General features: G+C 39.9%; 1 protein-coding gene across 2 annotated transcripts; it reads left to right on the top strand.

Moving 5' to 3' along the window:
- Window positions 1-520: 520 nt before the first annotated feature.
- RRAD (RRAD, Ras related glycolysis inhibitor and calcium channel regulator) lies at window positions 521-4581 on the top strand. Of its 2 annotated transcripts, XM_050903907.1 has the most exons (5): window positions 521-584; window positions 709-1075; window positions 1290-1363; window positions 1917-2121; window positions 3665-4581. In XM_050903907.1, exons 2-5 carry the CDS (start codon window positions 721-723, stop codon window positions 3940-3942), a joined length of 912 nt encoding a protein of 303 aa, XP_050759864.1. In that variant the 5' UTR covers window positions 521-584; window positions 709-720; the 3' UTR covers window positions 3943-4581. The 2 variants fall into 2 exon arrangements, with proteins under 2 accessions (XP_050759864.1, XP_050759865.1); XM_050903908.1 differs by lacking the exon at window positions 521-584 and having other exon boundaries at window positions 616-1075.
- The last annotated feature ends 13391 nt before the right edge of the window (window positions 4582-17972 follow it).

The following is a 17972-nucleotide window of genomic DNA, read 5'->3' as shown; positions in this document are numbered from 1 at the left end:
AAATGCTGTCTTCCATTCCATTCCATTCCATTCCATTCCATTCCATTCCATTCCACCCGGGGGGAGCATCAGGGAAGAAAAGTATCCCGGGCCGGGCAGGAGCAGGGACGTGGGGCGGACCCCGCCAGCCTGACTGCACAGCCTTTCACTCGCGGCACCTAACGGCATTTCCCACCGAAACGCTCCGCGTCCATCCCTCGCCTCCCCACGGCGCTCGCCCTGCCCGTCCGTGCCGCGGACCGGGCGCCTTCCCCGCGCCGACGGGAGGGGAGCCCCGCCGCCGACCCCTTCGCTGCCGCCAGCAGTCCGGGCCGCGCCTCCCCCCGGCGGGGCTCCCCGCGCCGGGCTCCCCGCGCCCGCCGAGAGCAGCCGTGCCGCCGTGGGCGGACGGCGCTGCCCACGGCCGCGCTGGCACGGCGCCGCGCGGCGCGCGTCACGGCGGGGAGGGCCGGGCTGGCGGAGCCATAAATAGGGGCGAGGAGCGGGGTGGCGGCAGCACTCGCTGAGGGAGCTCCCGTGGCGGCACGGGCGATTAACGGCGGGGAATCCCTCACTGCTTCCCTCCCTCCGCGGAGCGCCCCGAGGTAAGCGCTGCTCCGCGGGCGGCGCGGCGGGGCTCGCCCGTGCCGTGCCGTGCCGTGGCGGCCGGGGCTGGGGCGCAGCAGGGGCGGCGGGTGTTGACAGCTCTTCTCTCCCCTCCGGCCGCAGCCCGGCACCCCTATGACTCTGAACCGCGGCGACAAGCTGCGCTACCTGGACAAGCGGCGCGGCAGCATGCCCTTCTCCGTGCACCAGCACCTGCACCGGCGAAGCATGCCGGTGGACGAGCGGGACCTGCGGGCCGCCCTGCCGCAGGGCGAGCTCTCCGGCCTGGTGCGCTGCACCTCGTACAGCCCCGGCGAGGCGCACCGGGAGAGCTGGGCCTCCGACTCCTCCGACTCCGTCATCTCCTCGGGCAGCGACTCCGACAGCAACCTCTACAAGGTGATCCTGCTGGGCGAGCACGGCGTCGGCAAGACCAGCCTGGCCCGCATCTTCGGCGGCGTGGAGGACTGCGCGGACGCGGAAGAGGCCGGTGAGGGCGCGGGGCGGCGCGGGGCACCCACGGCAGCACGCCGGCGGAGGCGGGCGGACTCCCGTTCCCGGGGACCCGCCGCTCGGAGCGGCGGAGCGCGGCCGCGGCCGCACCTCCCCGGGCATCTCCCTACGGCTGCCCCCTGCCAGGCTGCCGGCAGGGAGGGAGAAGAATAACTTCTTTTTTCTGAACTTTTTTTTTTTTTTTTCCGTAGGAAATACGTACGACAGATCAATTATAGTTGATGGAGAAGAAGCATCCCTCGTGGTGTTTGATATATGGGAGCAGGTACTTACAGATTTAAGATATTTTTTCTTTATGGCTTGGTCAGTGGTTCGCTCTTAAAAAAAGTGGTTCACTCTAAAAAAAAGTAGAAATGGAACAACTATGTCTGCCTATTTCTTCGATCCGATCAGTAACATTAAAAAAGTGACATTAAAAAATTAGAATTCATAGGGCCTTTGTTCTCTCCTGCAATTAATTTCTTGTAGCTAGGCAGGCAATTTAAAAACCTCAATAGGGCTGGAGTGCGAATCCCTTAATGCTTTGAATAAGCAGCAGCTTACATGAGCAGCCCAGGGAATTACTGTAAAATTAAGAGATTCACAATCTGATCAGTGCAGACCTGATATTATTTGTGGAAACAAGAGAATTTTGTTCTGTAATATATTTTAAATAACAAAATCTTAAAAAAAAAAAAATTGGGAGGTTGGCTTACATTTACTGACTTTTTATAATAAAGCTAGGAAAAATATCTTTAAGGTGCTTACAATAATTAAATCATTAATCAGTGTTGAATAGATTTTTCAGTGCAATAAATCTTTCTTGCCTTTTGTTTTAGGATGACAGCCAATGGCTTCAGAACCACTGTATGAAAATGGGAGATGCCTATATTATTGTATATTCAGTGACAGACAAAGTTAGTTTTGAAAAGGCCTCTGAGCTAAGAATCCAGCTAAGAAGAGCAAGGCAGACAGAAGACATTCCTATTATTCTTGTGGGCAATAAAAGCGACCTGGTCAGGTCCCGGGAAGTCTCAGTTGATGGTAAGAGACAATATTCATTTATACAGTAATGTCTAAATTAGTAGCAAAGGCTATGGAGGATCATGGCCAATAGGAATGGTCCGGTTTTGATGTAGAAAAATGTATGATTTGAGGCACACCAGAGAAATCAAGCCAGCTGGTTCATGCTGAGGGACTTGGTACCACAGAAAACAGTGGAGATGGTGGTGGGGGAAGATTTGTGACTGTGCAGAGCAATGCTATGAACTGCAATACCAGAGAATAAAATGCGTCAGAGCTGCAGGTTTAGCATACTGTTTTGTGTAGGATTCATTTTTGGTCAGTATTAACTGAGAGGGTTTAACTGTATGTTATGTGTGCAGCAGCACTTGCTAGTCTCAAGATCTGATAGCTTGAGCTATGCTTTTTCAGGGACAGGAGTGCCATGTCATAGAACCCAGGCAGCCTTTGAAAAGGGTGATCCCATACAGCCTGTACAATCCTCTTTCTTCTGGAAGTGATTCCATCACATTTGAGTTGAGCTGGTGGGACCAGGCTCACACAACTTCAAGTCTTTGTATATGTTCTCCAGTTGTGATCAGTGCAAATTTTCTCAGCTAGTTCCAGCTAGCATTTCGGTAACTAGAGCACAGTAACTACTGCCAACACCACAGTATTAATTTCACCTATTTAAACATTTGGTGGTTTGATTTTTTGGTTGTTTTTTTTTTTTTTTTTCTCCACTGGGAAGAATACTCTGAAATATCGGTGCCTTGATGATGATGAACCATCTCTTGCTGTCTGGTTTTACCATGTTCCCTGTGTTAAATGCCTGCACAGGAAATTGGCTGGAGTTCATCAGGAGATTATCACTTTTTTCAGGCGGGTGGCAGTGCATGGTTGACCTGTCCTAGTTGTGACATCAGTACTTTGCTCAGGTTTACAACTTTGCCGTTATTTACCACAAGTTGAACATGGAAATTTGCACTGCAGCAATGTTCCAGAGTGACGTGCTTACATCTGGAACATTGAGCATCTTGCATTTTGAGTGCTGTCCTAGTCAAATCCAATGGTGTACAACTTCATGACCTCTAGTGATCTGTTCAATGACTTGACCTTGTGGACTGTATCAGCTTCATTTGTAGCTAGCATGGAAAACTCTCACTTGTTACAGTAAGGCAGAGGTGCATAATTGCTCAACAACTCCTAGAAGAAATAAAAACCATTTCTTACTGTACCTCACACTCTTTCCTATCAAACAGCAAGCATGCATCCAAGTGCCTCTCCTATATCGGCTTTAGCTCTTAAACAATACTGGGATGGTCTGCCTAGAGGACTATTGTTGCTTTATATTCAGTACCATTGGTCAAATGAGATTTCTGACCATACCACAACAAAACCAAGAAGAGTAAGGGGGCAAAACCATGAGTGCAAATTTGGACTTTCCTACCATGTAGTAAAGCTCTTCCATGGCATTGAGGGCACTTTCCTTACTTAAAGTCAATTTTTGTTTTGTTTTTCTGCCAGTATATATGAAGAGAAAATGTCCATCTCCACTCATCTCCCTTTTTCTCTTTCCATCCAGAGGGACGGGCCTGTGCCGTTGTGTTTGACTGCAAATTCATCGAGACCTCAGCTGCTCTTCATCATAACGTCAAGGACCTGTTTGAAGGTATTGTTCGGCAAATTAGACTTCGCAAAGACAGTAAAGAAGACAATGCTAGGAGAATGGCCAACACAAAAAGAAGAGAAAGCATAGGCAAAAAGGCAAAGCGATTCCTTGGGAGAATTGTGGCAAAGAACAACAAGAAGATGGCTTTCAAAGCAAAATCAAAGTCTTGCCATGACTTATCTGTGCTTTAGAAGCTTTCAGCAAGACCAGATGTTGCACGTGGGTGATGAACAAGCATTTGACTGTTACAAGAAGTGTATAGATGATCCTTGTGGTGATAACAAGAATGACTTATCAATTGAGACTCTCGTTAATGCCTTAAGGTGCGCAAGCAAGTTCGGAAGTTACACTACAATGTCTGCTTCATTGATAAATGGTTTAAATTTCAATGTGTGCAAGTAAATGAACTAACTTTAAATAAGTGGCTTGACATGCCCACATTTTCACTGTGTACATATGTTGTATATCCTCTTGTCCTGTGGATACCAGAGATGCAAAGATAAGGAAGGATGATGATAAGTATCACCATAGACTTGTCTTGTTTGCAGAGCAAAATTTAAACTTGTACGCAGGCTCGTACGCTCTTTTTAGTATAAAGCAAGCAATGATAAATCTTTTTAAACTTAAATGTGGGGAGAGGGGAGTAGAACCACATTAGAATGGGAGAAAACAGATTATATATATATATAGTTAAATACAGAACAGATATCATTTTATGAAGTTAATTTGCACTTCCATTAACTGTTATTCAATTAATTTGTTACTTGTTTACATGCAGATTTTATAATAAAGTATTATTTCCTGTTATAATAAACTGTGCTTTTCTCATAGTATGGATAAAGAATGAGAGAGCAGTATTTTTATACTGACCTTTTTTCACTGTACAAAACGTTATACACAGACTATGCAGATTTACACGTGATAAAGTTCTGGAACAAGATAAATCAGGAATATCCTGTGTCCTTTTCTTTAAGAGACAGTTTCTTTAAGAAGTAAACCTTGCTTGTATGAACACTCAACTTCAACAGCTCATATTGGGAAGGGGTGCCTTGACCCTTCATATTGTTGTTCATCTTCAACCTGGTTCTCGTCAGCTCTGGTAGGGACAGGTCTCTATATAATGCCTTTAGTTAGATAGACGTCTTGTGTCTATACTGATAAATTGCAGCCTGCAATGTTCTACTTTTTAAGTCCTCTCCTGGCTTGAAGGTCTTGTGTTACAGCCAATAAGCAAATGTGGGGGTTTGGTTTTTATTTTGTTTTGTTTTTTTTCTTTTCTTTTCTGCAAGCAGTATAATTTTCTGATCTACTCACAAGCCTGTAGATACCTTCCAGTGGTTTCAAGAAGTTCAAAGCAGACGGCAAGGCTGTTTGAAAGAGTTGTAGGCTTCAGTTGTGGTGTATGGTGGCCTTCAGTGCTGTTGAAGTTTTCATGTTCATTTTACTGTGTTATAATTCATGTGTTTCCATGATTTTTCCCTATTTGCTATTCATGAAGTTAAAAAGCAATCATGTCTCAGTGAAAAACTCGGACTTACCGCATTTGCTTTATAAATTCCTCTTCATAGGATACATTCTCTTTAAATTAATCCATAAACTCACTTCTCAAAACCAGTAAAACATATGCTCTTCTGTCTCTTTCTGCTGTCCCTGCCTGAGTCCAGCTCTTCAGAGAGGTTGTTCCAGCTGCCTGGGAGCTCAGTTTGTCCATGATTTTATAGGGGCTGATGTTTCCCATACAGCAGACAAATTGCATCAGCTGTTACACCTTACATTGGGCTTCCCTGAGCTCGAACAAACAACTCTCCATGGGGTTAGTCCAGTGCTTGGGCACTCATCAGGGAACAGTCAGTACTGGGGGAAATTGCATCTGATTTGTGTAGGTAATGCTCTGTAGAATTAGTGTCTCCTGATGTGCTGCTGGTGGACCTAACTGGTTAGATGCACGGTTTAGCATATGTTGCTGGTAACAGGTCACATTTCTTATGAAGAGAGGTGTTTACTTTGTGTCCTGAGTGAAGTCTAAAGTGAATAATTCTGTCTGTGGCCAAAACTCACATTTACCTGATGATACATTTTAATTGGATTTGGCTTTTTTTCAATAGCCTTGCTTCCTGGCAAACTATTATCACTGGAACATCTAACCACTGTCAGACTATGGCACCAGGCATCTATTTACATGGAAGCTTTTAACTGTCAATACCAAAGCAATTGCTCTAGTCCTGAAAACTCTACAGCAAGAGAGTCCAAATTCATGTGCATAAATTTGGCACAGACCTATTCATGCATATGCTAAAGTTACTGACAAAACTACATGGTGTTCCCCGTATGTTTGCAAAGCTTCTGTCTTTTGGTTGCCCTGTGCTTTCAGAATGACCAGGAGAGGACTGACACATTTGATTGACTTGCGAGATTTAATTTTGTCCATAATAAATACAAGGAGCGGGATGCAAACCCAGAGTTTAAGATACAGCATTTCACAAAGTGCAAAATGTTACAAAGATGTGTCACTCTTCACGCTGCAACATAACTGCAGCTGCAAAGCCTCTTCAAGGTCATGGTTAACAGCTGTGCTTTTTGCACACTCTGACCTACAAATCAGATGTTTTACTGTGTTCATGAATTCAAAGGTTAGGTTTGGACAACTCTTAAGCCTAAAATATTTCTGAGGTGCTCTAGCACACTACTAGAGGTTCATTTAAAGTGTGGAAAAGAACTTGTATTTTGAAAGTATATCATATAGGACACTGTGAGACAATAAACTGTGAATCACTAAAGAAACTTGGGCTAATCTCTAATGTATTCTATCAGTTAATATTGTACAATAAAATACTTATTCAAATCCTCATTATACTAATTTTTTCATTCATTTGTTTGTACAGGGATTGGCATAATTCAGCCATGGTTCATGAAAAGGGGGAGGGTTTGTTGTTATTGCAGCTCTGACAATAACCTGCTCTAGACGAAGCTCGTAGTCTATGCTATAGAAGTATTACCATGAATACTATTTTGCAGAGATTTTGTAGCTCCTGGAAGATCTTCTACCCAGAAAAAAATTAATTTCTCGGATGTCATTTAGTGGAATTTCCAAGCAGACTTTTTGGACGTACATGTGCAACACCAGCTAGAAGTCAGTAACAGGCACCTAACTGACAAATGCCTCTAAAAATCAACCTTCTTCAAAAGGTTATTTGTATCCTCAAACATTTGAAAGTCATCTATAGGTTTTTGTAATTTGAGACGTTTTATTGGTATGGATACTCAGATTCTTGTCATTAATGGTGTGAATCTATGTCATGTGAAAAATAATGAGTCCCAGACAGCAGTATTTTCTCTAATTATTACCAGAGTAGAACAGAGTGTAAGGGGCAACAGTGGTGTGAGTTTTCTTATTTTTTGCCAATGTACATCAGTTTTAATTTGGAGGGACAGTTCACGTGGTCATTTAATCTTTACTGCCTTCACTGCTGCTGCCAGCTGTACTGCTAATTGTGGTGGTGGATTTTGTGTTGGCACAAATCCATGTGGAACAGCTAGTTATTAACAACTACAGTAGAAGGACATTGCCTTTTATATGTGACACACGTCAGGTAAGCAAATCAAAGCCTCCTCTGCTTGCTATTGCTAAACTAGCTCCTGTAAACTCTTCACCATATGAAAAATGTGAAGAAAATCATTCCTCCATCTGCCAAAACCACAAAGCGTAAAGTCATGTCACAGAAATATAGATGAAATGTTAACTGCTGGGGGAAGACTTAGCATCACCAAAAATGTAGTTTTATTCAGATGTATTTTCTCAAAATAGGACTAGAGAAAACAGGGCATGAACTACATAGTAACGTTGCATAACATCTCTGTTCTTTAATGAAAAGGAAAGTATAGTGAGTTGACAGTGATTAAGAATCTAGTGTATGATAAAAGATTGCTAAGACGTAGTCTAAAAAAAGTGGGGTAATACTTACTTATGCTGAAATTTGCTTTAGTACTCTTAATTTTATTCAGAGACAATGTACAGATTTAATTGCATGTACATCACAGAGACCTCACTGAATCTGCAGTCGCAGTCAAAGGTGATGTCTGTGCATTGAGGGCCACCGTTTAATTTATGATTTGCTACATGATCTCTAGCATTATAATGGACAATTTGACTCCCTCTTTGCATAAAGGAACATTTGAACTCCAATACTATTGAAGATATTAATTTCTAAAAACTGAAAAAGTAAATTTTGTCAACTGTCCTTGTGGTCTATGACATGGATGTTGAATAGAGAAGTAAAAGATAAGAAGAGAGAACAAATGCCCATTGCTTATCTGCAAATAAGAGTTCTCTAACCCACTGTTCAGAATCCAAGCGGGAACAACATTTTTTAACTTAAAAATATACTAAGGATTCTAGCACTAGAAGGTAGGAAGCAGGCTAGGAAATTTACTTCAACACTGAGTTCTTCACCAACAAAATAGTATTAATTACGTACCACAAAAATGTTCTGGCCACTGGGTAAAACGGGCAGTGTATGTTCTAAAGACTCTCCTCTCTCTTGTTCTCTCTCTGCCCCCCCCCCCCCCCCCTTTTTTTTTCCCTATTTATAAATGTGCTGTCTGAATGAATCATTGGAAACCAATTAGGAGCCTACAGATGTTTTTCTAATACTTCCCATATTTATCACAGGAGCTGAAGAAAATATTAATCTGAACTAAAATTTAGCAGATTCAGAGAATGAGATAACAGAATACATTTGAAAATATTCATTTTCTCAGCCTCCCAAAAAAGCTTCTCTAAGGTCCGAAACAGGGGCTGGGGAAAGGACAGGATTTGGAGAGCAACTGTTCCTGCTCAGAATAGTCTAGTCAGACCCATAAAAATCTCCTCAGCTTGTTTCTGGCAGTAAGTCCCACTTTCATCAGCCTCATTACACTAGCATAAATAATTACACTACTGTTAGTCTTGCAGTCCCACTGAAGGTTGTGACCCTTACTTTGGGAATGACAGTTTTCAGTTCAGTAGATGCCTTGGCAGAAGAACAGTAATTATTGTCATGTCTAAATTGGATTATTGTAATGCATTATGCTTAACAAAGAGCTTTCAGGAGCTCCAGGTAGTAGGAAATATAGCCACATTAAGCTGGCTAGGTCAAAATGAGCACGTAACTTCTGTGCTCAGGCCTGGGCTCCCATACGTTTTTAGGTGAAGTGATGATCTAGAAAAGCTGTAAAAAGCATTGGACATGACTAATGTTGAAAATACTTCACTTTGTTGCATGTTTCTTGGCTGGCTACAAAGCTTGTTGAACTCACTATAAAGTCAGCAGCATTGCTTGGTTTTGTACTACTCAACAAGAAAAATCTTTGCATTTCTAATTGCAGGTATTCAGGTATCTTATTACAGGTATTCAGGCCACAACAGTTTAGTGCATTTGACAGTGCAATGGTAACTGCAAGAGATCACGCCCTATTTATTACTCTTGCAGATCAAGGATGCAAAAAGTATAAAGCAACAGAAATACATCTTAACTGAAATAGAACATACGGTGAATTTTAAAACCGTGCCAGCTTGCATCAGCTCCACTTCCTTACAGGCCTGCCACTGGAATTTATTGAGGAGCGTTCACCAACCTTTTTAAATGAAAAGAATAATGTAACTCTCTTTGGGTATGAGCCAGGTGCTGAACAACTTTCTCACAGATTTTTTAGCTATGGGTATCTCAGTTGTAGGGCTTCTTTGTCACACGCTTTTCATGTCAACTTCAATTTTATCTTTCCAACCTCCATTGTTACACATTGTCACTCTTGCAGCAGTGGCTCAGCAGTACGGTGGGAATGGGAAAGTGGCACTCCTCTGCTGCTGCATGACTTACTGAAAAACATTAGCTGTCAACAGTTGTAACATGAACCTGGTCCCCCAGCTCATTGCTTTACATAATATAGTCTAGATAAAAATGTCACATTTTGCTGCACATAAGTCCCTGATTAAGACAGGCTGAGAGAGTTGGGGTTGTTCAGCCTGGAGAAGAGAAGGCTCTGGGGAGACCTTATAGCAGCTTTCCAGTACCTAACGGGGGGCCTACAAGAAAGCTGGAGAGGGACTTTGTACAAGGGCATGTAGTGATAGGACAAGGGGTAATGGCTTTAAACTGAAAGAGGGTAGATTTAGATTGGATGTAAGGAAGAAGTTGTTTACTGTGAGGGTGGTGAGGCACTGGAACAGGTTGCCCAGAGAAGCTGTGGATGCGCCCTCCCTGGAAGTGTTCAAGGCCAGGTTGGATGGAGCTTTGAGCAACCTGGTCTAGTGGAAGGTGTCCCTGCCCATGGCAGGGGGGTTGGAACTAGATGATCTTTAAGGTCCCTTCCAACCCAAACCATTGTATGATTCTATGAAATTAAATTACTCTCTCCTTGAATGTCAGGGGTACTGTTGCATTTGCAAGGCAAAAGGGAATGGAAGATTTTTAGCTAATCTGCGCATGGAGAAAAAAGAAAATGCTTATGCAATCTGACAGGCACCTCTCATTTTTACCCTATAGTAATTTTAAAAAAGGAAATCTTTTTGGCTATGGAGTATTGTTGCATATGCTTTTCTGCCCTCTGACTATTCATAGAGTTCTTGGATCTCTATCCTTCCTACCCAGTCCCATATGGAAAATCTTAGAAGTCTGACACGTGAGATCTCAAGGAAAACAAGTTAGGTGAAAGATACGAACAATGGAAAAGTTTCCATGATTTTGAAAAACACTAATGAAAACATTTTATTCAACAAATTAACATTTCTGTGCAGGGTTTACATCTCACAGTCCACAGCACTGTGGTAGTCCACTAAATTCAAAAAGGAAAAAGTGGTTAGAGAAACAAAGAAAATACAGAACTCATTAGTCCTTAGCAATAATAAGTATGTTTATCTTGATACTCTGCAGCAGATTAAAGTCACTGTCTGTAATAAACTGCAAAGAAGTAGACAAAACAGAAACTACAAGACTAGGCTGTTTTCACGCTACCTTTTTGTCGTTACTAATAATAAGCTTTCATTTGTGCAAGTAAAGACACTCAATTCATATGTATGGTAAATACAAAACGTATGTGTCTATATGCAGCCATTTCCTGCAGAACTGTTTTTCTTTCTTTTTTTTTCTTAGTAGTAATTCAAAAGATAATACTAAAAATCTAAGTTATAGCATAGAAGTGAAATAAGCACAAAAATAAAGTGGTAGACAGCACTGAGTAAGCAAATAATGCCTCCTGCAGATCTGTCTCTTATTCACCATTTATTTTTTCAAGATACTGGAGAGCTAAAGTATCCATGCATGTCTGCACCCCATTTATTCAAAAGTTGAGCTATGCAAGTATCAGAGCAAAACTCTGAATGGCCAAGTCCTCAAGAACAAAGATTTAGGATGCAAATACGCACCAATATACCTTCTACCTTCCCAGAAATTTCATTAGCAGAATGTCCAACTCTTTTTAGATTGATTTCAAGGGTTCTAGACAACAGCACATGTTATATTCTAAGAACACGTTCAAAACCAAAAAAGTGTTAAGAGCTTTTTAATGAACGATTTCATACTCAGCCTTCAGCAAATGAGTTGTCAATTAAATTCTTAGTTAAATTCTACAGATCCTGACTTAGTAATTGGTCCATTTTTAATTACAAGGTAAATAATTAACTAACATATCTTTATTATGTCACTCCCAAAGTAATGTTCTGCCCTTCAAGAGTAAGATGGATTAAGGAGCATTTTCATTTTAACCAGCGAAATTGGGAGTTGGTTGACTTTCTCTCTCTTTTCCGCTGGCTTGGACTGTGACCCCTTTAAACTCACACTGCTCTCACCTGTCCCCTCCACCCATGTGAATAAGGAGGTCTCCAGCCTTTGAAGTGAGCCCTGCAGTCAAGAGCATTTTGTCTGCTTTTCTGCTTTTACATTTCTTTTTGAATGACTATGCTTAAATATCTGCTAATACAGTATTCATTTGAGGAGTATGATGTAGAGCAGATGTCGAGCCCAAAAGAACAAACCACAGACAAATTTTGACAGGAGTTTGGATGTTGTGAATATTGTAAAGGCAAATTAGTATTCTGGGTGGTAACTTCAGGTCTTTCTCGGCTGAACAAAGATTTTTAATATTCTCCTCATTAATAAATGTCAGTATTTTGTAGGCTTGTTTTTAAGAGTTTTTGAAACATTCAGGCACTAGAAACTTTCAGTTTTATTCTGGATGGGGTATGTTTGGTGGCAAGTATCAAAGACAAAATTATGTCTATAAAATCACATTTGTTTTACATTGAGTTTTCCAGGATTTTTTACTTTGGGTATCATAGGAAGACTGACTCTATGTTGGCACCCACAGAAGTCACATAAAAGACTGAGCAAAAAGGAAAGCATTGAAATGAAATCTATATGCAACTTGGTATTTCCATTCAAGGGAAGAGCTGGAGTGTTTATGAAGGAAACCACCTGTGACTTCACTGCTGAAATTGCAGATGGGGAATGGAGTGGATAAAGAGGCCAGAGAAGACCTGTAGGTCCAGATGCAGCGTGCACTTTTTGATCAACCCCTGCTGCCAACTGTTCCCTTCCCAAACTCTACAGCCAAATGCAAGGGTTCTTAGGCTGAAGCAAAGAAAGGGAGGGCAATCAGAGGAGCAATAAAAACATCACTTGTACTAACTTCTTGTCTCTGAGCTGCTTCAAGAAGAAACTGCAGCACAGGGATTGCTGACTTCAGCAAGGAGCTACGCCTGAGGAATACCGAGTGAAAAGCCTCTAAATTGCTCAAGGAGTTTGTTCTTCCATGCCGTGCGTGGTGGGAAACTTCCTGCGTCTCAAAGCATTACCTCCACCCTTCCTCCTCTCCCCCCCGCAAAGAAAGGGCTATTTTTAATTCACTGATCGTAAAGCTTTCTTTCCCAACAGCAGGATAGAGGTTTAATTAAAACTCCACCTGGTACTAACATAATCCAGCAAAATCCCATCCATTTCAGGGAATAAATCCTTGCCAAGATTGGTTAACCAAAGTGATACAGTTTAGGCAGTTTTCTGTACTCTTCCTTGAATTCAACTGTATTTCTGTGAGAAAAGCTGCCAAAACCGTTCGAATCTCTAAAACATTTTACATGACATTGAAAATGGCTTATTAAGGTCACTTGGTGAATAATGGATAAAGAACACTAACTGCATTTTAATATCTGTGTTTTGCTTATTCTTTGTAATTTCCACAAGGATAAACAGAAAAAAAAACCCCAGCTGAAATAAATTCCTAATACTCCTTACTTCCATCCCTCTCGGTACGGCAGAGAAGGCACAGCACCTTCATTGCTAAACATACACTCAGCTTTATAATTCCTTATTCAATTGAGTACTATTTATGCAAATATTGTTATTAAGATCACAGGACAAATCCTGCTCTTTTCTGGAGAGTCAGCAGATTTAGGCCCTGTTTTTGGAAACACTAACACATGCTTAATGTCAGCAGGGTACACTGAACATGTAAAATTGAATGAATATTTAAAAGGCTGGTGGTTTGCAATTGTGTTCTTGCTATATTATGGGGAAAACAAAAATAGAATTTGGCATTGTGAGAGTGTCTATGTCATCTCATGAAAATGTATAGTATGTTTGCAGGATCAGGACTACGTTTTGAAAACAAAATAGTTGCAGGGCAATTTCTGTGAGACAATCACACTGTGGCAAAAACATGAACAAGCACAGGATAATTCTCCAAACTAATGAAAACCAAAGCCAAACGATTCCTCCACTGATGATTTATTTTACTTAATTTTGGGAGCCATAAAAATAAGACAGATCAGGTATCCACTACTAGAACAAGAAAGAGGGATTACATTAATCACTGATAAATTCAACTGTGTTTTGGAATGTTCTCAGCATTTACAGTTCATCGGTTAAGAAATCATTAAAATAATAAACTTAATGTCACATAGACATAGGATTTTCAACAGAGCAGAATGGAGCTAAGAATTAGTTTTCCAAAGAAAGGGATATAATTCTAACACATCATTCTAATTTTAAATTCTGCAAAGTTATCAAAGGGATACCTGAAATTTTGCTTAACATTCTACCCATTCTACCTTTTGGTGAGGAATGATTATGTTGGAATCTCATTTCTATTGGAAATTAAGGATCTAGCTATGGAGGTACAGGGAAAAGTTGAAAACGTAAACTAGATGGAACCCAAAGGCTCAAATAAAAGATATTTCTTAAATTTCATATACATTCAGATCCTGGCTTATGAATTTGTGATAAAATTTAAGACTAGCAGTATCATGGATCTCCGTCATCTGTGGAAAGCGTTCATTTGCAAGTTAGAGAACCAGTATAAACTTGCTTCTGAGCCTTATCTTCTTCTGAGTTACAACAGAACAAATAAAAAAATAATTGCACTGATTTTGGAAGGGAACTGGATTTAGTTGGGGTTTTTTTTAAGCAATTCTCTCTTTATTTCCTCTTCAATAAGAACACTTTATGAAATGAACCATTAATTTCATATCCATCTACTGGCTCTTACCTGGAGAAACAACAACTTGTTTTAGACCTAAGTTTAACTGTGAGACATTTTTTATATTCTCATTAGAAGTATAATTATTTTATTTTAAAAAAGAAAAGATTCTATAAATTTGCAGCACAGCACACACTTTCCCTATGTCAAGCTTTGCCTACAGTAATTAGCTTTTTTTTTTTTTAAACTTTTTTTGCCATCTTAGTTGTTGAATTCTTAAAAAGGTGAATAGATAGATTCATGGTGTAATGTAATCCCACCTTATCTGGAGCTTCTTTGTCTTCTCTATGTCCACATGTGCTTTTTCTTTTTGTGCTGAAACATCAGGTACCATTCCTATACCTTTGCAATACAGGAGAAGAGACCCAAGTACATCTCAGGAATTTTTAAGCCCCCAAAGCAAGCCATCCTAAAATGCCTGCTACTTGGATGGTTGGAGCACTGAGCTTAAAGGTGAATGTTATGTTTTTTCACTTGCCTTTTGTCATTCAGACTCATTCCAATTTAGTTGAACAAGTCTATCTTGGAATATGGATGGATCTGGATCCAGTTGCTCTAGCTTCCAGAAACATTCCTTGATGAGATTCCTTTTCACTCCCTCTCCACTTCCCTAATGAAAACAGAGAGTACTTTGGGGGTTTGTCCTGAGGCTGGGAATGAGAAAACAATTGAATGCCCCCAAGAATCATGCGGTAGGAAAATGGTTTCCTGCCCAGCCCTGCTGGCAAATACAACGGGTTAAATGCTAACCCTGATGAAGCTGCTAAGTTTTCTCTTAGACCTGACTGCAGCCAAGAGTTGTATTTCCTCTGTCATTAAAGATGTAGTAACTTGAAAAAGCACAAAAAGGAAAATAAGTTCTATTTTTAAGTGAATTTTGTACAAATTAGCAAACTATGCACAGAAAGAATTCAAAACCTGTACCTCATGTTACGTGTTTTGCACAAGAATGTTTTGACAGATGGATGCATTCAGACAGAGAAATTAACAAAATGAACCCAGTAAAGGTTTCCTGATTATTTTTGTTTCCAACATCTTGAATATTTGAATGACTAAATGCAAAACTATGTTTCTATGTCTGGGAGGCAATTGACAACAACAAAACTGTGGAAAAGTCTTTCATTTTATTTGATTAAAAATAGAGCAGAGGTCAGTCCTACAAAGGCATATGCTCCTGCCACACTTTATGCTGCAGAAGAGCTTTACTGAGCTCAAAGCAACAACTTTAATTTAAGAAATTAAACATATGCTGGGGGATTTGGAGAGCTGACCTTCCCCAGCTCACTCTCCACACCACCTCTTTGCCAGCGCGTGCATGTCCTGCACCTCAGCCACCTGGCTGACCTAGCTCAAGCCACCAGGGAAGATAGGGCTAAGGTAAGACCTGGATACTCCTCACCTGAGAGGTGCCATCCATATTTGAGAACAACATTTTAAAGATCCACAGCAGAATTTATCAAAGCTCTTCTATCACAGCTTTCAACGATTAGAGCCCTCTTGTACAAGCTGATGTGTATTAAAGAATGAATCAGAACTAAAACTGATGGACTGCTTTAATAAAGGCAACTTTAATATTGCTCCTTCCCTGATATGCTGACATTTAGACATGTGCTTGATGCCACTTGAATAAAATTCAAAGTCACATGTGCATATGTATTTGCAGAGCTACTGCTCTAATGACTAACTGTGGTACCAGGACACCCATTGCGGTATTATTCTTCTTTTTGTGTAAAGCAATATTTTTTCCTCAGAATAATTTACTTAAAAGACATAAGGATAATACTGATAGATTAAAGTAGTGACCAGTACTTACATGAAAACAGGAGAAATCAAAAGCATTCATCCACTGTTGGATTTTGTCACTTTATATCATGGGAATGGTCAATTAAATTTAGTCAATTGTTTTAATTTAGTCTATACCAAGGATGCAATTAAGCCAATTTTCTGACACTGAGCCAGACAGCAGGCATAGCTGGCTTTAAAAATTATTTTTCCACATATTGTTCTTTCACCATTCACCTTTCAGTAAACATAATTATTAGAGCTGTATGGAAATGCTTATCTTTATATTTTCAAAAAATAGTATTTACAATAATTTTTTCTTCTTTAATGTTCTGTTTTGATAAAATTGCTACTTCCAATTTTCTAGTATAAATGAACTTCTATCTCACCCTGAAATCTTTTTACCTTTCACTGGGATATTTAAATATCAGACTTCAGTTATCTGGCTTGTGCCTACAGAACTATCATCAGTCTAGTTTATGGCTGAAATGTTACAATGACTATTCACTACAACACCAATGATATTAGTGAGCTCATTCTCCTATTTAATGAATATGTGTTAGCTAAGATTCCTTATAAATCTACCCCTTTCAGATATCTCTGTTTAAGACTACTGAAGGCTTGACTGCTTTAAAACATGAATGTGGCTTTTTTAGTTAAAACTCCAAGTCTTAAAAAGAAACAACATTTTATTTGAAATCGTAAATAAAAAAAATAATCAGAAACCATGGTAGGTTAGAGTTAGGCCTTTCAGAAAGAAGTCAGTGTTTTTTTCCTTTACTCTTTCTTTTAACTTAAGGGTCCAAGAGTAAATTTATGTGAGCATACTTATCACTTGAGATGTGTCGAGCTTGTACGAGGCAATATTTTCCTGAAATAAATTAGCCTAGCACAGTAGGATACAGCTGAGAAAAAACAGTATATGGTAGTATTATGTGATGTTACGGGCAGTTTTATATGCTCTAAGTGGTATTCTGTAATACAATCTATAGGTGTACCTCCAACCTACAAAACAGGTCACTAGCAAAAGTTGTCCCTTTTTAATCCTATTACATACAGAAGATTTGAAAATAATATCTGCTCTTTTCTTCAGGAGTATCGGGAATGATCAGGCTTCCTTTAAATTATTCTCCTACATGACTTCTGATAAGGCTGAAAGAAGTCTTTACTGGCACTAGGGGAATAAGAATAAATCCTCCCTATTTCTTGTTTAAGTGTTGTATATTCCTAGTTAATTTATTATTTCATATGTTTTAATAACATTTTAACATATTAATTGTCTCTTACTCCATTAATATATTTTGAAGATTTTTTTTTTTTTTTTAACTTATTTCTAAGCAAATCAGAAGATTAAAGTTGGGTAAGAAAGTTGTCTAGCTAAGATACGGTATTTCTTTTACTGCATTTCAGGATGTCTGAAATAACATTTACTGTCCGGCTACTGATCGTTTCCTTTTCCATGCCTGAAAACAGAAGCAGATTGCTTCTATTAATAACTTTTCTGTGGCACATATGTTAGGACTCTATAGACTATATATTGTAGGACTCCATACGCAGGATAAAGTCAAATGATAAAAGCCCCTGTTAAGAGAAATAGTAGAATATTGTACTAGATATGGTCTCTGGTCACCGACAAAGACTAAAACAGCATTAAATTTCCAAATATTTATACCATTAGCATTAAAATAAGGAAATAAGCTTTTAGTTTTAAGTACAAATTTATGATCCCAGCTACTCTCCATTCTAAATATGGAATGTCCCTTCTAATAAAAAAAAAAAAAAAAAAATTATTCTATTACTGGGCATAGAAATATTTAAGTTAACATAATTTCTTGGATATGACCTCAGTTCACAATGTTGAAACATCCAGTTAAGCTAAGTTTTTAAAGGCTTGCTTGACTTTGAGTATATGAGCCATCATCCTCCTATGAGT

The sequence above is a fragment of the Gymnogyps californianus genome, chromosome 12 (genome assembly GCF_018139145.2).
Source record: "Gymnogyps californianus isolate 813 chromosome 12, ASM1813914v2, whole genome shotgun sequence".
Lineage (NCBI taxonomy): Eukaryota > Metazoa > Chordata > Aves > Accipitriformes > Cathartidae > Gymnogyps > Gymnogyps californianus.
The sequence above is the reverse complement of the archived record's forward strand: the minus strand, read 5'-3'. Positions and strand labels throughout refer to the sequence as shown.

Excerpts from the sequence above, each read along its gene's own strand:
- RRAD (XM_050903907.1), top strand. The coding sequence starts at position 721 with ATGACTCTGAACCGCGGCGACAAGCTGCGCTACCTGGACAAGCGGCGC. Across the intron at positions 1,076-1,289 it reads CGCGGACGCGGAAGAGGCCG|GAAATACGTACGACAGATCA; the intron begins GTGAGGGCGCGG and ends TTTTTTCCGTAG. Across the intron at positions 2,122-3,664 it reads CCGGGAAGTCTCAGTTGATG|AGGGACGGGCCTGTGCCGTT; the intron begins GTAAGAGACAAT and ends CTTTCCATCCAG.